We start from the raw sequence: 21,605 nt of genomic DNA on the forward strand, positions 1-21,605 counted from the left end.
CGCAGCAGACCTCTCCTGTCTCGCCTGCTGCTCCCCTCAGCTGTGTATTTCAGTCAATCTGCCTGTTCTGCTTCCCACTCTGTCTCTGGTGAATCCTCTTACCCCTTGCCCCCATACCTCTGGTCTACGCCCCAGTTGTATGCAAAAAAAAAAAAAAAAAAAAAAACCTTAAAAAAAAAGAAAAAAATTATTACATGTTCATGGTCAAAAAACAAAACAAACAGCATAGAAGGACAGAAAGTGAGCAATCCTTTCTCCTGGATGCTTAGTCCATTTCTTGAAGGGTAATCAGTCTTGAAACAGCACTGATTTTTCCTTCTAGGAATTGTCTAGGTATGTATAAGAATTTCCGTATTTATTTAAACTAATGGGATCCTACTATATGAGCTATACTGTATTTCAGTCAATCTCCCTGTTCTATTCCCCACTCTGTCTCTGGTGAATCTTCTCACCCCCAACGCCTCTGGCCTGTACCCCAGTTCTTGTATGCATAAACAAATAGTTAAAAAAATTTGAGTGTTTAGGGTATATACATATGTACATTCTACCTCATTCTTTTTTTTTTTTTTAAAGATTTATTTATTTATGCATACAAGAGCTGGGGTACAGGCCAGAGGTGTGGGTGGTGAGAGGATTCATCAGAGACAGAGTGGGGAACAGAACAGGCAGATTGACGGTAGTATACTGCTGAGGGGAGCAGTGGGTGAGTCAGGAGAGGTCTGCTGCGCCATGTGGGTTGCTCCCTGGCTGGCCAGGGGATCAAACTCGTGCTGCAGTGGCTGTGGACAGCTTCATAGGTTGTGTCTTTAACTCCTTGTGCCACCAGGGAGGCCCCTCTACCTCATTCTTTTTAGTGGTCACATTGTATTCCACCTTAGGTTTGTGCTTAATATAGTGATCTCCAGATGATGGCATTTAGGTTATTTTTTGCATTTGCTATTACAAATAATGATATAATTAATTTCATGTCATAGGCCTTGTCAACTTGTATGAATTTAGCTGTGAGAAAAACTTCTAAAAATAAAATTGTTGGCCTCAAGGGCTGTACGCTTAAAATTGTGATAGCTATCAGCAAACATCTATGCACTAATTGTGGGGGTACCTGTTTCTTTATATCCTCATGTTTATCAAGTTTTTTTTAAGCCTTTAATATCTATGGGTAAAAGTGATACCTTATTATTATTACCATTAAAAAGGCTTAAAATTATTTTATAGCTTCTCTAGTCCACAGTTCTGATTGCTAGGAGTTCTTCTGGCCTACTGGCATTACTGAACAGACCATAATAAATTGTGTAATTGTTGTATATTAAGTTCATGCTTTTGGAACCCAGTTTTCACAAGCAGCCCTCTTGCAATTTTTTTGGTCATCATCTTGCTTTTCAGAACTTGTGCAATGGGAAATTCAGTGTAACCCTTGAGATGGTATAGATGGGGAAGTGAACAGTGGATTGTAAATCACAATGTAGATGTTAGATGTCATTTTATCTCGCTTTTGAGGTGTGGGCTCCTAACTGACGTGGATTTGCCGGCTGGGAATGCCACTGTGCCCTGTTTTCCTGGTGGTCAGTGTCCTTTGCCATCATCCTTTATCTTCATCTGGCTTATAAGGAAAGTTGGAGGCTAATATAGACTTCCCTTTGATGAAAGGTAAACTGAAGCCTTTGTTTCAGAAAGAGCATGTGACCTGCTCAAGTGATTCAATCGTTGAGTTGGGAACAGAGCCGTACCCGACTGTGGCAGTACTGGGGCTGGCTTGTGCAGTCCAGAGTAGGGGAGGATCCAAGCCAAATGATCTAGTGCCTTCTTCTCTAGGGGCATCTGTTTCTTTTGCTTCCTGCCTCATCCCTATGAAAGGAAGTTGTCTCATTTTTTAGCTCCTACTGGTGCCCAAAAAGACCTACTGGCCACTACTACATAGGATCATACAGTAGGATCCCATTAGTTTAAATAAATAGTTGCCCTCCTCCTTGAAATCCAGACTGCTTCTTGGTTCCACATTCCTCTAGAGCCCCTACAACTCATGAATTCCCTGGGGTTCTGCCCTGGGCTTGGGGCTCTGACTGGGACTCTCCCCCTCAACTGGGACCAGGAACCCCCACAGGCCTCCACCAGGGAAGCCAGGGCCTTATGACTTACTTATCCAAAGCAGATTCTGTGGAAGGGGTGCAGAGCAACCTCAGGAGAGGAGGAACTGGCCTGGGCTGGTATTGGGGGGTCGTGGGCACTTACTCTTTCCTACTTCATCATTGCTTAGTTGTTGAGCTGCACTTTGCATTCAGGGCCTTAGTTTCCCCATCCGTAAAGTGGGCTTTGTATTGATTGTCATTTCTCTAGATTCCAGTGGGCCTGGTTTGAACTAGTAATTGGCACTTATACTGACTAACACCGATATTCATGTAGCACAGTGGCTGAGAACTTGGATTCTGGATTCAGACCTAAGTCTGCTGCCTTTGCACTGGGTAAATTTGTCAAGTTCCTTAACATCTCTGAGCCTGTGTCCTCATTTGTAAAATGGGAATAACAGATACCATCTGAGAGTGGCTGTGAGTTTGAAATGGCTGGGCCCATACTGGCCCAGGGTAAACTCACAGACACAGTTCCTGCTCCCTCCTCGCTGCTCCTAGCTTATCCTCATTTTACTCTGATGGCCTGGGGTGTGAGTCAGCTGAGGTCTGGGAGGAAGCTGGGCTGTGCTTGGTGGGGGAGGAAGCCTGGGCCTGGTCACAGAATGCTTCTCTTTTCTCTTGACTCAGTCCATCCCAGAGATTCCTAGGGACCCCTCACTGTGCACCCCCACACAGAGGAGGAACTGAGGCATCAGAAACACGTGAAACTGAGCGGGACTGAAGCTGGGGGCAGAATCATAATAAATAGAAATTATAACAGCTCCCATAATGGTGTGGGAGCCCTGTGAAAGTGTTTACATTCATCCTGTGAGATTGGTAGCATCTGCCTCACACTATTGAGGATGACACTGCTGCCCTGAGTGATGCAGGAACTTGCTGGAGGTCCTGAAGGCTGGGAGAGGCCGGAGGCCAGGCGTGTGGAGGAGGCTCTAGAAAGGCTCTCACCTCCCTCCATACCTTACAGAAGTCATCCCTTCTCCAGACCTCACTCTGGAGCGTGAGGAGAGGACTGGTCCCTTCTAGCCTCTCCAAGGCTCCTAGATCCCAGTGGAGTCAAGCAAGTGCAGGAGGCTGTGAGTTCTGCTCCCCTTCTGGCTGATGCAGCTAAGCCTTGCTCCTTGACCAGCTATCTGAATCCCATGATTCTGTGTATTTGTGGCCACCATGCAAAAAAGACCAGACCCCAGGTGGGAGGGCCCAGCCTGTGGGTGGCCGCAGGTGAGGTCTCCAAGCGCCTTCCTGTCTGGGCACACCTGTGGTCAGGCATGTGTTCAGATGAAAGTAGATAAGATGGGTGGTCGAAAGTACCTGAGCTTCGTGTGACTGTAACCCCATCTCTTTTCCCCCCACACAAAAGCACATTGAAATGCATTCCAGTGAGACTCACTGTGAACTCCCATGTGTAAAAGACTAAATGATCTGCAAAAGGAATTTTGTTATTAGTGACCCACTTGAGCCCCATGGTGAATCTGTGAGCTGGTGATGTCGTGCAGGATACTGGTTCTGGAGTAGGTGTTGGTGTTGGTGAGGCAGCAGCCCTAGAGCCCACAGCTGTTTTCACTCACCAAGCATTTTATCTTTTTTTTTAAGATTTATTTATTTATTTATGCATATAAGAACTGGGGTACAGGCCAGAGGTGCGGGGCTGTGTGTGTGAGAGAGGGAGGATTCACTAGAGACAGAGCGGGGAACAGAACAGACAGACTGACTGAAATACACTGCTGAGGGGAGCAGCGGGTGAGACAGGAGAGGTCTGCCACATGTTGTGGGTCACCTTGGATCCCCCTGCTGCAGCAGCTGCCGGTGCCTTCATAGTGCTGACGCTTAACCCCTTGCACCACCAGGGAGGCCCCCAAGTGCTTTATCCTGGTGGAGACTTTCTTCATGGAGGAATAAAGGGATGCATTACTGGCTTTTATTTACTGGGGGTTGCGCCGGCTTCTAGCATAGCTGGATCCAGGAGCTCAGATGATTTCCGTGAAGGCTGGTCTTTCTCATGTTTCCTGTCTGGCAGTTCCCGCCCCTGCCTCCCTCTGGGATGGCTTCATTTTCCCGTGCTCTCTGTAGTGCCAGGCTCCCATTCTGTGGTTTAGTGACTCTAGAGAGCGGAGGGGGGAACATTCTGGGAATATTATTTGGGCCTTTTTTTTTTTTTGGCCTAGAGACTAAAAAAAACGGGCAAACCAAGGATTACAAAAAGGAATGTGAATAAACAAACAAACAAATAGGAAAAAACCCCAACAAAGTCAGGAGGGGTGTTGCTGGAAGGAGGGAAGAGAGAGCGCAAGAGAAGGAAGGGGGGGGGGCCTCCTGCCCCCTCGTGCACTGGTCACTGTGGCCTGGTCAGGTGCTCTCCTCACAGCCCACTGAGTGCAGAGCTCTTTTTCTCTCAGAGGGAGAGCAGATGGGCACAGGACAAGCAAGAACCAAGGTGTCCACCTGTTGAGCATCTCCTGGGTGTGGGGTGGGTGCAGTGGGGGTGAGAGGTTGGATGTGAAGAGGTCTGGGGGTGAGAGGTCTGGGTGTGTTCAGTGGGAAGCCAGTGGTCTGACACAGCCCCAGAGTGAACCACACGATCTTTCCTCTGCTGGTGAAGAGGGAGTGGCCTGACCAGGGACCCCCAGGTACCTGCTGAGAGGCCAGCTGCCTTGGAGGAAAGGACCCCACACTTACCGAGTGTGTACCTGGGTATGTGCCCACTTACGTGCATATGAGCAGGTCTGTCTGCATCCATGCACGCGCTGTGTTTGTATGGGAAGTTGTGGGCGTGTGAGCTGTGCAGATGTCTGCTAGTGTCTATATGAACTTACATATGAATGTGTAGTGCCTGTGTGCATGTGTGTGCACGCATGTGCCCATGTGCACACATATCCACACACATGAATGTTCCATGCGGGCGCATGCATTTATGCTCTGGCCCACACAAGTGCAGGTGTCATTACATGTGTGGGTGGGTTTATCTGCTTTGTGTTGAACCATAGTGGAGCAGGAAGGCAAAGGCTTTCCCTTGGGCAGCCCTAAAGAATGGGTGTGTGGGGTCCCAGCCTGCAGGACTCCCTGAGCCTTCCAGCAAGTCTGTCCCCTTCAGGCACAGCTGTGGGAATCCTTGGGCCTCCCCGGGTTCTGTTCTGGGAAATGGGCTGTGTGGGGCTAAAGCTGCCCACTCTGACTGTGGTGCAATCTGCCAGCGGAGCCCCTTCCGGAGCTGCGGGTTCCTCTGGGTGTGGGGAAGCTGCCCTCTGCAACCTCCTCTGCTTGTCTTGTTGCCTCCCTGAGGGCAGGACACACCTCCCAGCACTGGGCCTCACCCACAGGAAGTGCGGGTTTTGGGGAGGGCCACGGGGAGGTGCTGCGGCTGGGCGTCCCGCCCTTTGCCTGGGCCGTCTGAGCCCGCTGCACAACTAGGGCTGTCTCTTCAACAGCCCTGGGGACATCGCTGGCCCCCCAGGGTCCTGAGGCCACAGCCATGTTTGGCAGGAAGCGCAGTGTCTCCTTTGGGGGCTTCGGATGGTGGGTGACAGATGGCAGGGCGGTCGAAGGGATGGGACTGAACCAACTGTGAGGTCTTGTGTGTGGCTGTGGCTGTCTGTGGGAACAGAGGGCTCAGATTGTGCCTGAGACCTGGGTCTGTAAGGGGCACTTTCAGATGCCTGGGCCAGATGGAATGGAGGGTCTGGTGAGACTTCAAATACAAAGCTTTTCCTCACTGTCCCTTGGGTACAGTCTTCTGGGGGATCCAGAAGGTCGGAGCTGGAGCCAGTGTGAGTGTGGCGGCATGACTGGGCTTGAATGTGTGTCTCTGTGCCCCCTGTGGGAATGCGTGTCTGTGATGTGTGTGCGTGTGTGCCACAGTTGCCTGTATGTGTGATGTGTGCCAGGCTCGGTGGGTGTGCCTGTGCGTGTGACCATGGGTGCACCCTGTGTTTCTGAGCAGGTGATGGTCTGCACCGCTGGTCACCTGTACCTGCGTGTGCTCGTGTATGTGCAAGTGTTATGCTTCTGTCTGTCATCTTTGTGACTTCAGGGCAGGCGGCACCTGTGGCCCACTGGACCTTTGGGCTACCTCCTGTCAGTGGGCTTGAGTGTGAGGAGGGGGATGGCCTGTCCCCAGAGATCTCTCCCCTCTCCCCTCGACCCTGGGCAGCCAGACCTAGCTCCATCTAAGCGCGAGCACTGGCCTATGTGCCAGCATCTTGCCTGGCTCTCTGGGCCACCTTTTGGCAGTAAGCTTCTGTCTGGGACAAAGGAGAGACTCTCCCGGGGGACAGATAGTGGGGCGCTGGAGTCAAAGCCTTGTCTCTGGTTACCAGCTGTTGGCAGCTTCTCCTCAGCTGGGCAACAGGCTCTAGTGGTTTTCATTATCGGTTTCCTTTCAGCTTCTGGGCCTGCGGTATTGTCAAAGAAAGGTTCCTGCAGGGGTAGAGGGCTGGGGGTGTCCTGGGTGGAAGCTGGTGGGTAATGAGGGGCGCAGGAGGCAGGGAGGCACAGAGGGCTGCCCAGAGACGGGCTCTGCTCCTTAGCCACTGCCATATGTGTGCTTTTTATTTCCCCTTCCCTCTTCTTGAAAGCACTTGGCCCTTGTCCATTCGTCCTCTGGCAGGAAGGGATCATGGGTGCTCCTTGTTGAGCGGATGGGGACGGTGAGGAAGGGACAATGCCAGGGGGGCACAGGGTGGCATGCTCCATGAGCTTTCCCTGATGCCTGGGCCAAGGGGCTGCTGTCCCGAGGGTAGGATCTGGGTTTGAATCACATCTGCTTCCTGGTCAGGATGCAGTTCAAGGCTGGAGTTCTATGGGGCAGGGCTCAGGCGATGAATGGGGCCCCCAAGATCCACCTCCTCTGAGTGGTGTGGGGGTGATGGGGGCACATCCCACATGCTCACTAGCTCCTTGTGGAATGGCTAAGTGAGGGGCTTTGCCCCCCCAGTAGACATTTGGTTGGGGGTCCATTGAGTTTGAGGGGATAAAAGAGCATCCTGGTGGGGTTGGAGGGCTAGGGTGGCAACAGAGAGTGCTGGAGTGGAGTTTGGGTGTCATCTGGGGATGGCTGTCAATTGGGAGGGGCTGTCACAGTGGCTGGGGGTGGGGTGGGGGGAATTACATATGCCTGGAGCCCTGGTCCACTCCAGACAGTGAATGAAATCTTGGAAGTGGCATTTTTGAAAGCTCCATTGGAGGTGAGGGTGGATAGCCACTAACATCAGGGTTAGGCAGGTGATGAGGGTGGATGAAATGGGCAGAGGAGGGACAAGAGAGAAGGTGCCAGGGAGAGACTGGGACTTTGGCTTCCTTAAAGGGAAAAGCCCATTGTCACAGCTGCTGATCTTTAGTTTCAGCTCTGCTGAGGCCCCACCCTCCCAGGGTCACACCCCAGCTCGGGTTCCTATGGACAGACGCCTGGGTAGGTGTAGACACAGGGTTCTGCATGGGGGAACCTGTGTTCTATCATGGTGGTTGGGCCACACCAGGAGTCTGGGTTCCGGTGCTGTCTCCACCTTCGCTCATTGAGGAACTCGGATAGGACACTTCCCTTCCCGGGTCTCAGTTTCTCCCCATGTAGGTGGGCTTTTTGCCTTACTTACAGTGCAGGGGTGTTGAAAGATTTAAAGCAATTGCTTGAGAAAGTATAAAATATAAGCGCTTATTGTTAGGGGTTACTCGAGGTTTGCTTTGTTACAAGTATTATAGCAGAAAAAAGGGACCTGAGTGTGGGGTCCCCTACCCTTTCTGGTGGATTGAATGGGAGAGGAGGAGGGGTTCATCCCAGAGGGGAGTAGAGCCCAACAAGATCTTTGGGGACTAGTAATGAAACCCAAGGAAGGGGCCAGCAGGTATGTGGGGAGGAAGCTGGGAGGGACCTCCTTTAAGAACCCTGGGGTGTGGCTTGCTTTGCTGTTGGGAACTGAGATCAGAATGTGCTGGGAGCTTACTCAGAGTGAAAGATCCTACCTCCTAACTCAAGGGCTTGGGGCTGACTTGTGATTCCTGGGGTAGTCTTTGTCCTTGCCATGTGGCTCTGGATACAACTTTGCTCTCCTTGCTGGCCCAGTGGTTGTGTGTGTGAAAGCAGTGGCAGAGCTGAGCTGGCTGGACAGGAGTGGCTGAAGGGACTTGCCAGCGTTTCAAGCATCTTGGAAGGAGTGGTGATTTTGGTGGCACTGATGGTGATGATGACAAGAGGATGGTGGTAAAAGTGATGATGATGGTACACTGATGGTGACCCTCTTGTTTAGGTTGTGACCCTAAACAAGAGAGGGTGGAGTAGGTTTCACACCTACCTTTGCATCTCTGGAGAGAGGAAGGGGCCGCTTTGCAGCCATAAGGGCTGGCATATGCAGGGGCTAAAAATAGAAGCTTAGCAGCGTTGCCTCATCTTCCCACGAGGGTGGAGGGTGGTGCAGGCTGGGGTGGAGGAGCTGGCTGCTGGGACAGTCTGTCGCGAACGTGATCTTCCCTGCTCTGAGCTTATGTGCCTGACAGATCCCACCTGCTGGTGTTCCTGGATCCTACTGCCAGGTTCTGTTCTAGAAGTGGGGTCTGCGTCTTTTTTTTAAAGATTTATTTATGCATACAAGAGCTGGGGTGCAGGCCAAGGGTGCAGAGGGTGAGAGGATTCACCAGAGACAGAGCGGGGAACAGAACAGGCAGATTGACTGAAATACACTGCTTAGGGGAGCAGCGGGCAAGAAGGGAGAGATCTGCTGCACCATGTGGGTAGCTCCCTGGCCGGGGATGGAACTCGTGCTGCAGTGGCTGCGGATAGCTTTGTAGTGCTGAGACTTAACCCCTTGCGCCACCAGGGAACCCCTGGTGGTCTGCCTCTTTGGATGAAATGGCAGCTCCCAGAACAGGAGGGTCCCTGTTGCTGGGGGTGCTGGCATTTTTCCAAAGCAGAAGCTCAGTAAATATTGATGTGCTGATTGTCTAGCTGCCTATGAAGCTGGATTGCAGAGTCCTTTTGTAGAATGTGGGTGTTGAAGGGAGAGGCTACATACAAGGTGCCTAAGATCCCTGGGTTTGGAGTCAGATTACCTGGATTCAGACTAGCCAGTGATTTTATCCATCTGAACCTCATTGTTCTCATCTCTAAAACAGGACAATGACATTTCCTATTTCACAGTCTTATGTGTGACTTTAGCCCTCCCAGAACTCACAATTCTTCCTTCCGGGGCTGGTGAACTTCTTCCAGTAGGCAGCTGTCCCCTGCAGGGCCCTCCTGGTCTGGTGGTCTGAACTGGCTAGTAACTCCACCTCTGCAGATGAGAGCAGGAGCCTTCCTCCTGGCACTGACCAAAATCCTCGCTTTTCTTTTCGCAGGATCGACAAGACCATGCTGGCGAGCCTGAAGGTCAAGTAAGTAGCCACTTCCTGTTTTGTAGAGGTTAGAGATGATGGCAGATTGGAACTCTCATGGGGCTGTTTACCCTCAAGTTGTTCAGTGGGGCTGCTGTGTTTGTATCAGAGACTCTCATCATTCAGGGGCTTCTTGATTAGAGGAGGTTGGACAAGGCTCTTGATTCCTGGGGTATTGTGTAGTATTTGGGGGAAGGGCAAAGGTTGGGTTGAAAGTAGCAGACCACAGAGTGGGGGAAGCGTGTATAGTGCTATGGCTTTTGGTTCAGAACTTAGGGGTATAAGAAAGAGAATTTTATTTTCTGTCACCTTAATTATTATGTGAAAACCCAATTCTATTAGGTTGTCTCTTTGATATTCCCACTCACGTGAGCAATTGCGCCACGTAATTCTGGGACCTCATAACACAGCCTTCTGTGTGTGTGTGTGTGTGTGTGTGTGTAATTTGGTCACTGAGTCATCTGTTACTAGACATATGTCATCCTGATTGGTCTGGCCCTGGGACTTTCTGATGCTTCCAAAGCAGATTTAGGGTCTAGAGATTGTCTGCCTCCATTTACTACATGTCACACACCTGTCTGGGGAAGCCCTAAGCAAGCATGTAGAATCCCATACCACTCTCCCCTCACCACTTTTGTTTCTTTTCCTTCCATGTTTCTGGCCAAGTCATTTTGTCCACATCCTGATCTCCTTTCCCCCTTGAGATATAACAAAAGTCAAGTTCTATCTGCGTTCCGCCCTTGGGCAATGAGCACTGACAAGCCATCTGCTCCAAGCGACTAATTGAAAAGGAGGGAAATTCTAGGAGGTAAAAATAGTTTGGGTCACCAGCTCAAAATATTTTCCTGCTACATGTGAATGAACTCGTGTGTGACAAATTTCTCTAATGAGTCCTTCAGAGGTAGTGCCTCCTGCTTGTAACTCCCCCCTCTCAACTGATAAGTTTTCCAAGCTGACCTCTCTCAGCTATGCCATTCAGATGCCAATACTGAATGAGATTTCCCACTCTGGTTTGTTTTGCTCGGCATGGTGAGGGTGGGCAGTTTGCAGGGCAGGGATGAATGGCAAACTGTCCCTGCTCCAGAGCTTTCACTCTCTCTGAAGAGTTGATGCCAGAGATGGAATGGAAGGCAGCGGAGGTAGCTTCTAAAATAGCTCTAAAAGATGGGTGGGACAATGGACCCACCTGTATCTGTGCTGGGTCGGCATGAGGTGTACTTCAGGGTAGCCCAGCGTTCAGGGCACACCATTCTTGGGCAAGACATTTAATGCCTCTGCACTATATTTTCTGTAATTTTTGACCAGGAGCACAATATTATCTGCTCCTCCCAGAGCTTCTCAGCGTATTGAATGAGATGCTAGGTAGGGAGCAGAGTTACTAAGGACTATGGAATGGTAGAGTGTTTCTTTTGATGCTGTCTCAGGACATCTAGTTCAATGTCACAGGTATTTATTGAGGGCCTGATTGTTTTAACTGATAAAGCTGATACAGGCATCCTGCAAGGAAACTAGTTACAAGGGGGAGTGAAGGGTCGGGGCATGGGCCGGTATTGAGATTGGGACCACAGTGGGGTATCTGGGGGGCAGGCTGAGGGCTTAAGCACTGGAGAGGTGGAATTGAGCTGGTTATTTGGGACACTGGTAGGGACTGTGTTCCTACTTGTCCTTGGTTAAGATTCCTTTGATTGCAAGAAACAAAAACCTACTGAAATCTGGTTAAGAAAAAGATGGAGTTTATGGAAAAAAATCGCAGGGTGCCTCAGGGAACCCAGGGGAGGAGGTGGAGGTACAGCTCTGGAGGTGTTGAACAGGACCTAGACATTCATCCTCATCAAAATCCAGCTGGCTTCCTTGCAGAAGTTGATCCTAAATTTGGATCCTAAATTTCATATGTAAATACCAGGCTAATTTTCAAAAAGAAGAACAACACTATAGTTACTACAAAACTCCAATAGTCATGACAATGTGGTCTTGGCTGAAGGGCCAGCATGTAGGCCAGTGGAAGAGAATTCAGAGCCCAGAAATAAACCCTCACATGTGCAGTTAATTGATTTTCAACCAGCGTGTCATAATAATTCAGGGAGAAAAATAGTCTCTCAACAAACGGTCTGAGACAACTGAGGTCCACATGCAAAAGGCTGAAATTGAACTCTTCTCTCATACCACATGCAAAAATGAACTGAAAATAGATCAAAGACCTAAACGTAATTGTTAAAATGATAAAACTTTTAGGAGAAAACGTTGGGGTAAATCTTGGTGACTTTGGATAAGACAACGGTTCCTTAGATGTGATACCAAAACCAAAAGCAATTAACAGTAACAAATTGATGAATTGAACTTTATCAAAATTAAAAACATTTTAATTATCATTTTGCTTTTATTTTCCTCAAATTTTATGAATTTGCCAATTGTTTGCATAATTATATAATTTTGGGAGTACAGCCTCACACCTCCCTAAGAGCACGTGCTCCACTCGTCCTCCCCTAGAGCTCCGGGGTGCCATCACCTTCTCTTTCCTGTCCCCTCCCCCCATCTGGTAGCTAGTATAGTTTTCAGAGTCTATGAATTATTTTTGTTGTGTTTTGCCAGTTTGTTTTCTTTGGCTATTTATATTTTGCAAATGAGTGAAACCGTTCGGTAAACTTTCACTTTCTCACTTATTTCACTTAGCATCATCACCTCAGGATCCATCTATTTTGTCCCAAAAGGCAGCACTTGATCTTTCAAAATGAAAAACTTTCATGCTCCACAGGAGCATATCAAGAAAGTGAAAAGATGACTCACAGAATGGGGGGAAACTATTTGCAAATCACGTATCCGATGAAGGACTCAGTTCAGAAATACAGAAAGAACGCTTACTACTCCATAGTACAAAGTCAACACAATTAAAAGCGGGCAAAGTTATCTGAATAGACATTTCTCCAAAGAAGTTATACAAATGAACAATAAGCACATGAAAAGATGTTCAACATAATTATCCTTCAGGAAAATGCACATCAGAACCATAATATAAGATCCTACTTCCCACCCACTGGATTGACTATAATAAAAAAGGCAGTGTTGGTGAGGATGTGGAGAAATTGGAACCCTCATACTGGGATTCAAATGCCTACTACTACTGGGAATGTAAAATGGTGCATTTGCTTTGGAAAATAATCCGGCAGTTTCTCAAAAGGTGAAACATTGAGCAGCAATTCCATTCTTAAGTATATATCCAAGAGAAGTGAAAACATGCATTCTTACAGAAACTTATATCCAAATGCTCGGGGCATCTTTATTCATAATTGCCCAAAGTAGAAGCAACCCAAATGTCCATCAGCATATGAATGAATGGATAAGTAAGAGGTGGCGTATCCTTACAATGGTATTATTTGGCCTTAAAAAGGAATTAAGTATTGATACATTTTACAACATAGGTGGACTTTGAAAACATACTATGTGAGAGTCATTCCCAGAAAACCACATCTTGTGTGATCCCATTTTAAAAAAATATTTATTTTATTTCTTTATGCATATAAGAGCTTGGGTGTAGGCCAGAGGTATGGGGTGTGAGAGGATTCACCAGAGACAGAGTGGGGAGCAGAACAAGTGGATCTACTGAAATACACTGCTGAGGGGAACAGCGGGAGAGACAGGAGAGGTCTGCTGTGTCATGTGGGTCACCTCCCTGGTTGGCATAGGGGATAGAATTCGTGCTGCAGATAGCTTCATAGTGCTGAGACTTAACTCCTTGCGCCACTAGGGAGGTCCTTGTGTGATCCCATTTTTATGAAATGTCTAGAGTAAGAAATCCATCGACACAGAAAATAGATTCATAGTTTCCTAGCACTGGGGAGGTTGTGGAGGGAATAAGGAGAGTGAATGCTAAGGATACAGAGGATGCAGGCTTCTTTTTGGGGGTGATGAAAATGTCCTGAAACTACTTGGTGGTAATGGTCACACAACTGTGTGACTATGCCAAAAACCATTGAAGTGTGCACTGCTTAAAAATTATTTTCTGTTTTTCAAGTTTTATTGGTTTGTCACTAGTTTACATACCTATATCATTTGGGGAGTAGAATTGTACACAGTAAAATGGTGAATTAGTGGTATGTAAATTACATTTTAATAAAGCTGTTAAAAAAGAGAGAGAAAGTCTGATTGCCTTGGGTGGGATCACTTGTATACCCCTGGTCCAGACAGCTCAGCTGGGGAGATGGGGTTTTAGGCTGTGGCTGCTGTGGCCACATCTCTATGTGGCAAGTTTTAGTTCTCAGAGAAGAGAGATGGGTTATGGGCTGGGCAGACACCTAAGAGATTTTATCTAGCCACCCCGACTACCCTTGGCATTAAAAGGAAGACCAGCACCTACTGCCCCACTGACAACCTTACATGCTAAGGTTTCACAACGACCTCATGAAGCAGCTGTTACTCTCTTCATTTTACAGCTGAAAAATGGAAGCTCAGCAAGGTTAGGAAACTTGGTTGCGGTCAACAGTGAGTCACGCAGTAGGCATTTGAATCCTGGCCTGTACTTCGTGGCTAGTTCAGTGCAGGCTGGAACCAAGGAGTTCTGCGCACCCACCCCCACTCTCTTTTCCTGATGTGCTTTGGGCTGTGTGTATAGAGTCTGTGAGTCTTGGCCACAGAATGGCCCTCTACTTCCACAGTGCTGTGTGAGGATCCCTAGCTTCTTGGGGTTCATCCCCCGCTGGGGGCCCAGGTTGAGCATTGCCTGTGGGGCCTGAATGAAGAAACCCTTCAGAGGCAATAGCTCCAGCCACAGAGGAGCACTGGAGAGGGGGCTGTGATAGGAGGAAGAGTTGGGAGGGCCAGGTTATAGTCTGCAGGCCAACTGGAGACTATATTAATATTAACCTCTCTGAGCCTCAGTTTCCCCATCTGTAAAATGGGAGTGTTAGACTAGGGTCCAACCTGCTCTCTTTGAACTTTGATATTATAGGAATCTAGCTTAATGGCTAGGACCTCGATGATGGTAGGTACTTGCTGTTGAATAAGTGAATGCTGGCATGAATGGCTGTCTTTGGGATCAGGGGCTCTGCACACTTTATCTCTGGCTCCCTAGTGTTAGCACCATGTCTGGCACATAGCAGATTCTCTGTCTACGCTTGCCAAATGGATCAACTATGGGTCATCATGATTAGCCCAACACATGCAGGTGGAAGGATGGACAGGAGAAGCAGGGTCAGCAGATGGGGCTCCTGGGGCTCCCCCTTATTCAGTCTGCTGTGGGGCCAGCTGGTCGTAATGCCCCTATCTGCAGAAGTTAAGCCAGAGTCAGACTAGATTTCCCTGGAAGAAACCCCGGTTTGCAGGGTTAGGTGTCTGGGTCTGCTTATGGAGGTCCTTCAGATAGCTTCCCAAGGGTGAGGACCTGAGCCCCACTTTCCTTCACTCCTTTTTGCTGCCCCTTACCCTCCCTCTCAGAGAGCCCTGCTTCTTTGTTAAAGAAAGAGGCATGTGTCTCTTTGTGTGTATGTGTGGCTGCCGCCCAGGCTGGTAAGTCATGCTGCAGTCATCTGAGAGGACCACTGCACAGGGGACCAGCCACAGGGGACTGGCCACGGTGGGACTGGTGGACATGGGGGTGATTCGCAGAGCCCATCTCCACTCCTGGGGCACAGGGCAGTGCTCTCTGTCTTGATGATGAACATCTAGAATCCATGGCCTTGTGAGAAAAAGAATCCAACTTTTTATTTCTTTATTTTGAAAGGGCTCAACAATGCATGATTTTTATTCTCTTACTCTGAAAGCTTGTATCGCAAAATGCATTAAACCAAGGAAAATAACTGAAGATTTATGGGCCCCTTGTGCTTTACAAAAGAAAAAATGTTGCCACTAATTTGCTCAGATACAGCAGCTTAGTGGTCCTGTATTTTGTAGAGGTTTTTAAGAATGGCTTTTAAGGCAGGAAGAAAAGGAAAACATCCACTACCCCCTCCCAGAATTTAAACAGGGCAGCAGCCGTCTTTAAGCCCAAACACATTGATGGCAGCAGGTCACATGTGGCCAGGGTAAGTGTAGAACGGAGATGTTCCAGACACAGCTAGGACTGTCCACAAAGCTAATACACTAAAACCATATGATTACATTTTGAAAGAAAACACACAAAAACTGGGCCTCCCGGGTGGCTCAGGGGGTTGAGCACCGCACTGTGAGGCAGTCCACAGCCTCTGCAGCATGAGTTCTATACCCGGCCGGCAGGGGAGAAACCCACATGGTGAGGCAGACCTCTCCTGTCTCGCCTGCTGCTCCTCTCAGCAGTGTATTTGGGTCAGTCGGCCTGTTCTGTTCCCCACTCTGTCTCTGGTGAATCCTCTCACACCCTGTGTCTCTGGCCTGTACTCCAGCTCTTGTATGCATAAATAAATAAATCTTTAAAGAAAAGTTAAAAAAAAGAAAATGCACAAAAATGCACAAAAACCAAGTAGAAATTTTGAGATTTTCCTTTTTTTTTTTTTTTTATAAAAGATTTATTTTCTTTATACAAGAACTGGAGTACAGGCCAGAGGCACGGGAGGGTGAGAGAATTCACCAGAGACAGAGTGGGGTGCAGAACAGGCAGATGAACCGAAAACACTGCTGAGTAGAGCAGCGGGCAAGACAGGCTCTCCTGCCTGTGCCATGCGGGTATCTCCCTGGCCGCCGGGAATCGAACCTGAGCTGCAGAGGCTGTGGACAGTTTCACAGTGCTGCGTTCAACCCGCTGCGCCACCGTGGAAGCCCCTTGAGATTTTTCATTTGACGGTAAATCTTAATGCTAGTAAATTCCCACGTATGCTAATTTAAATACCCATTAATTAAAACACACATTGCGAAATTACACACATCTATTCTCTCCACATGTCAGTGTGAGTTCATTTCATGGTTTGGTGATGGGGAGGACAGATTCCGCTTGAGCTGTGAGACAGCATTGTTTCTTTACAGTTAACTTCAGCAAAATTCATACAGAACAGTAATCAACAACGATCTTCTGATTGTTAACTCACAAGGAAACACATTCAAAGCTGCATTTTGTTAAAGTTTCTGCATTGAGATGTAGAAAAACTGAAGTACACAAATATTGAAAAGGTTATAAATTCCTTAATTTTTTATTCCTGGTACCATGACCACAGTTTACAGGGCAATATACCTGATGTAATGAAAAAGACAAAGCTACAACACAAAGAGACCTCAGCATGTACATCTAGTTGATACTACTTTGCATTCATCAGTAACTGCACTTTTTGCAGACTGTAACTGTGACAGTCCTGGACGAGGAGGGTTTCTTGTGTAAGCTGTGGTAACTTCTGACCATGGACTATCATGCCTTCTTTTTTTTAGAAACTTTTTTTTTTTATTTTTTTAACAGTTTTGCAGTTCTATAGAAGTTGTAAAGGAACTAGAGTGTGTTCCCATATACACTCACTTAATTTGCCGCAATGTTAACCTCAATCACAATTGTGGTACATTTGGCAAAACTAATAACATTATTGATGCATTACTATTATCTAAACACCATACTTTATTTGGATATCATTAGGCTTTCTCTTGCACTGTTTTTTTTTTAAGATTTATTTATTCATGCATGCAAGAACTGCAGTACAGGCCAGAGGTGTGGGGGGTGAGAGGATTCACCAGAGACAGAGCAGGGAACAGAACAGGCAGACTGACTGAAATACACTGCTGAGGGGAGCAGCGGGCGAGTCAGGAGAGGTCTGCTGCACCATGTGGGTAGCTCCCTGGCTGGCCGGGGATCTAACTTGTGCTGCAGTGGCTGTGGATAGCTTCATAGGCTGCATCTTAACCCCTTGTGCCATCAGGGAGGCCCCTCTTGTGCTGTTTTTTTTTTTTTTTTCTTTCCATCTAGGTTATCACATCATCTTTAGTCTTTTTGTTCTCATAACCCCCTCTGGACTGTGATAATTCTGAATTTTCTTGGTTTTGATGATCCTCATCGTGTTGTAGACTGTAAGTCATATATTTATATAGTTCCTTCTTGTGGCAGGTTGTTACAGTTCTTCTAATGATAGTCTCAAAGATAACTGCAGCCTTCCTGACAGTTCCCTCCCTCCCTCTTGCTCTCTCCTTCACATTTCTTCCTCCCTTCCTCTTTCACTAAGAATTGTGGCCCCTTTCTGCTGATCTTTTCTTTTTTTTAAAAAAAAGATTTTATTTATTTATTTTTGCATAGAAGAGCTGGGGTGTAGGCCAGAGGTGCAGGGTGTAGGCCAGAGACAGAGTGGGGAGCAGAACAGGTAGATCTACTGAAATACATTGCTGAGGGGAGCAGCGGGTGAGACAGGAGAGGTCTGCTGCCCATGTGGGTCAGCTCTCTGGCCAGGAATCCAACTCAGATCATCACAGTGGGCCTTCATGGTGGTAGTGCTGAGACTTAACCTCTAGGCCACCAGGGAGACCCTCCTTGCTGCCTTTCTTTTAGAACCTTCTCGTACCATAGCCACCATTTCCACCGCCAGATCCATAATCACCACCATAGGGACAGCTTGAGCTTCTTCTACTAAAAATGCCCTCCTTCATGGCTCCATAATTTGATCTCTGTAGTTGTCCACTATAATTTCCAAAATCATTATAGTTCCCACCACCTCCATAGTTACCACTGCTAAAATGTCCTCTTCATTGTAACATGTATCTTCCACCACCAGCAGCATACCTACTATCTTGGTTTCCATATCCTGGTTGACCGCCACCAGAGCCTCCTCTACTACTGTAGCCATGGCCAGCACTATAGTTGCCACCATAACCTCTGAATACATTATATACACCATCATCTCCTCCATAACTGCCTCTGCTGCCACCACCTCCTTCCACCACTATAATCTCCTCCACCAAGTTTCCTCAATGGCCAGAGTTACCTCCATCATTTCCAAGCTTTCCTCCATGACCCATAAAGCTGCCAGATGCACTTCTAAGGCCTCTCTGTAATCCAGCACATGGCATTTCTTATTGAGAAAGGGGCTTTTCCACTTCACAGTTATGCCCATTAATAACATGGTATTTCTGAACGGCAGTTTTATCAACTGTATCATGATCTTCAAAAGTTACAAAAGCAAATCCTCTCTTTTTTCCATTCTGTACTTCCATTGCTGTACTTTTCAAAGTGGTCTCAAATCATATTCTTCCATATTTTCTTTAATACCACCAACAAAAAATTTCATTGCTGTTAAATGGGCACCAGTCTTCACAGAATCTTTTCTAGAAGCAGCTCTCTCTGGTTCCAGCAACCTCGTGAGATTGTGATCCCACCTCTTCCACACAAGAGTAAGCCACAAATCCAAAGACCCTGGGACATTTTGTTTGGTGGGGGGGGGGGTGTTTCTCATCACCATACCACCTGTAAGTGTGCTCATTTCTCAAAGTGTTCTCTTAAACGATGACCTGTAGTGTCAAAACTCAGACCACCAGTGAACAGTTTTCTCAACTGCTTTTGTTCCTTTGCATCATGGCAGAGGTGGCAGCCCTGGATGGCTGGAGTCCAGCTGAGGGCCACCGGGTGTTGGCTACACCTTCGTTTTGTGACCCAACTTTCCTCTTTCAACTTGGATTCAATGTGGGACTGAGAGGAAGAGGCAGGGTTAGTCATCAAGTGATGCCGAGAATCTAACCTTTTAATTGATGCTTTCAGCCTTAGGTCATGAGATATGGCGACTCAGGATAGAGGAAACACGTCACAGGCTTAGAGGTGACTGTGCCCTTATTTCTTCCTCAGGGGGAGAGTGCGTGCTGGAGGAGCAGCCTTGGGGAAGCGGGGCAGGGATAGCATTTCAGCTGTTCTGTGGTTTGGCCAGAAGATACCACATGTGACCCTTCTCTAGGTTTCAGATTTCACCAGCTAAGATCTCAAAATCCTACTAAAGTTGAGGTGACCACACAGAACAGGAGCAGACAGTGTGTCTGTGTAGCTGCCCTGGGGCCCCTGATGGCAGCTCTGGAGACCTTGCCACCTGCAGAAAGCTCAATTTGCTGTTGTGCCACAGTCTTTAAATTCAGGACTTCCACCCCCATTCCGTGAGAACAGATACACGACTTCTAGGTGATTACTTCTCCCAGTTCACTTGGTGCTGTCAGCAAGGCCACAGTTTCAGCAGGAGACAGCAGATTCAGTTCCCGTCTTTGGTCACCAGGTCTTTGTTTACTGTAAATTACAAGAATCCTTGAGGCACCACAAAGATGTTCTAGCGCTGTCTGGGGCTGCCTTATCTTAGCTCTTCCACCTACCTGGAGTATCTGCTGAGAGTTTGCTGGGGTTGTCAAGGACAGAAGGAGCTTGATGTTTTGTGGTATTAGAAAGTAAAATTAGTTCAGCTAACAATTTTCAGGCACCTTCATTCCAAGCCCAGTGCTGGGCCCTGGCGTTGGGGGAAACAAAGATGAAAATGACAGTCTCTGCTCGTGTAAGCTTACAGCTCTGCAGGGAGACAGACAATTGCAATGGGACATGACAAGTGCTAACAGAGATGTCCTCAGAGGATGGAGGAGAGCTTCCTGGAGATGTGGTGATGCCTGAGCCATCTCCAGGGTGAATGAGGTCAGCTTGGAGGAGAGAAAGGCCTGGCAGGAAGATTGCAGGGCAGCAAAGCATGAAATTGTGCGGGGGCCTTTGTGTAGTTATCATTGCCAGAGAGGGGATGGGAGTGTGGGGGTAGGCTGAGCCTCTTCTAGGAGTGTAGGAGGGTTCTGTGGGGGCTGAGCTTGCTTCTCTAGGTGACCAGGGGCCATGGAAGGGTTTTAAACAGGGGAATAATGTGGTTATATTTGAGTCTGAGGGCCCCTCTGGCCACCATCCCCTGAATCATTGGAGTGATTAGCCAGGATAGGGTCAGTGGGGTTGGGGAGAGTGGATGAATCAGAGGCTGTGGAGGAGATGGAATCCTCATTCTGGAACTGGTTTGGATATGGGAGGTGAGGGCAAGGGAGGGGTCACTGTGAAGACTCAGGTTTCCAGGCAAGCCCTTGAGTGGATGTCTGTTCCATTTATGGAGATGAGGGAGTTTGGGCAGTTTGGGGTAGAGGGAGGCAGTAAGCTCTGAAAATATAATTTCTGCTCCCCCTTTCCACTCGCCCCTCCTGTGTGGGTAGATCCCTACCCTCATTATACCCCGCTCTCCCCGTAGGCACAGAAGGGAGAAACAGCATGCTGAGGGCTATAGGAGCTGGTCTGTGACTGGGGAAGCAGGCCAGGCATGCCCTTTCCCTGGCCTTGCACACAGAGCTGGTGGTGGTGCTGGGCTGTGGCCCCCATCCTGCTCAGCTCCTGGAGTGCCTTTGGCATGTGAACTCCAGGTGGGCACTGACTGGTGCCATTGCCCTTGTAACTGACAACTGGCTGGAGCAGGTATGCAGAGAGAACCCACTTTCAGAACTGTTCCGTGGTGGGGGGGCATTTCCCTGTTTCTATCTCAAGTATCAACCCCTGGCTCGTTGATTTCTTGAGAGTGGGCTCTGAGCCTGAGAACAGCGTTGGCATGTGTAGGCGGCGTATGTAGGTGTGTGGAAGGCAAGTGTGTACTCTTGCCTGTGCAGGTGGACATGAGCTTTGAGGGCCATGTGGGTGACTGTGTGGTGCCTTTTTTGGCTTTAGCAAGTTCCTATGGTAACCACGAACATGACTGTTTTGGGATCTGGAGTCTCAGGGTGTGAGTGGCTCCAGGGAGAAGCAAGGCAGGCTGGTGTTTAGCTGGCAGTGGCCTGATTTTATTGCCAGGCACTGGAGATGCACCTGGAGCCACCACTTGCCAGACGGCAAGGTCTGCAAATTCCAGGGACTTCAGTGTTCCTCGCTCTTGTCCGGGCCGGTCCCCACCATGCCCAGGAAGCCCTGGTGAGTCCTGTTCTGATTTCTTGATGGACAGATAGCTCCCTGGGTCTCAGCCAGCTCTAGTGGGTATCTGTTGATGGGCAGGCAAGGAGTTGACTGGCCAGTAGGTACTGGGCATTGGGGCTGTGCTGAAATGGGTGTAGGACAGCAGGCAGGAGGGGCTCAGCTTACTCCTGGGGCCCTGTGAGGATGTTTCCCATATGGCTGGTGAAGTGAATGTCCTTGCTCCCTTGGGACAGGCTGACTGTTAGTGTGGAGGACAAGGGCAGGGGTGCAGAAGCCATGAATGTAGACAGGGCTGCCTGTGA

General features: G+C 48.4%; 1 protein-coding gene and 1 pseudogene across 6 annotated transcripts in view; one reads left to right on the forward strand and one right to left on the reverse strand.

The window, feature by feature from the left end:
* Nucleotides 1-21,605, forward strand: part of RAP1GAP2 (RAP1 GTPase activating protein 2) — a 229,818-nt gene that overhangs the window by 50,241 nt on the left and 157,972 nt on the right. For 5 of the 6 annotated variants that reach the window (XM_054688554.1, XM_054688559.1, XM_037491397.2 and 2 more), the window contains one exon: nucleotides 9,444-9,479. In XM_054688554.1, the coding sequence (XP_054544529.1) occupies nucleotides 9,444-9,479 (36 nt within the window). Of the gene's footprint in view, nucleotides 1-5,559; nucleotides 5,637-9,443; nucleotides 9,480-21,605 lie in introns of those variants that run through there. The other variant, XM_054688556.1, reaches the window with a different exon arrangement.
* Nucleotides 17,871-21,605, reverse strand: part of LOC119231471 (heterogeneous nuclear ribonucleoprotein A3-like) — a 30,213-nt pseudogene continuing 26,478 nt past the window's right edge.

Source organism: Talpa occidentalis, unplaced genomic scaffold (genome assembly GCF_014898055.3).
Source record: "Talpa occidentalis isolate TD23 unplaced genomic scaffold, MPIMG_talOcc4v2.1 talOcc4.7, whole genome shotgun sequence".
Lineage (NCBI taxonomy): Eukaryota > Metazoa > Chordata > Mammalia > Eulipotyphla > Talpidae > Talpa > Talpa occidentalis.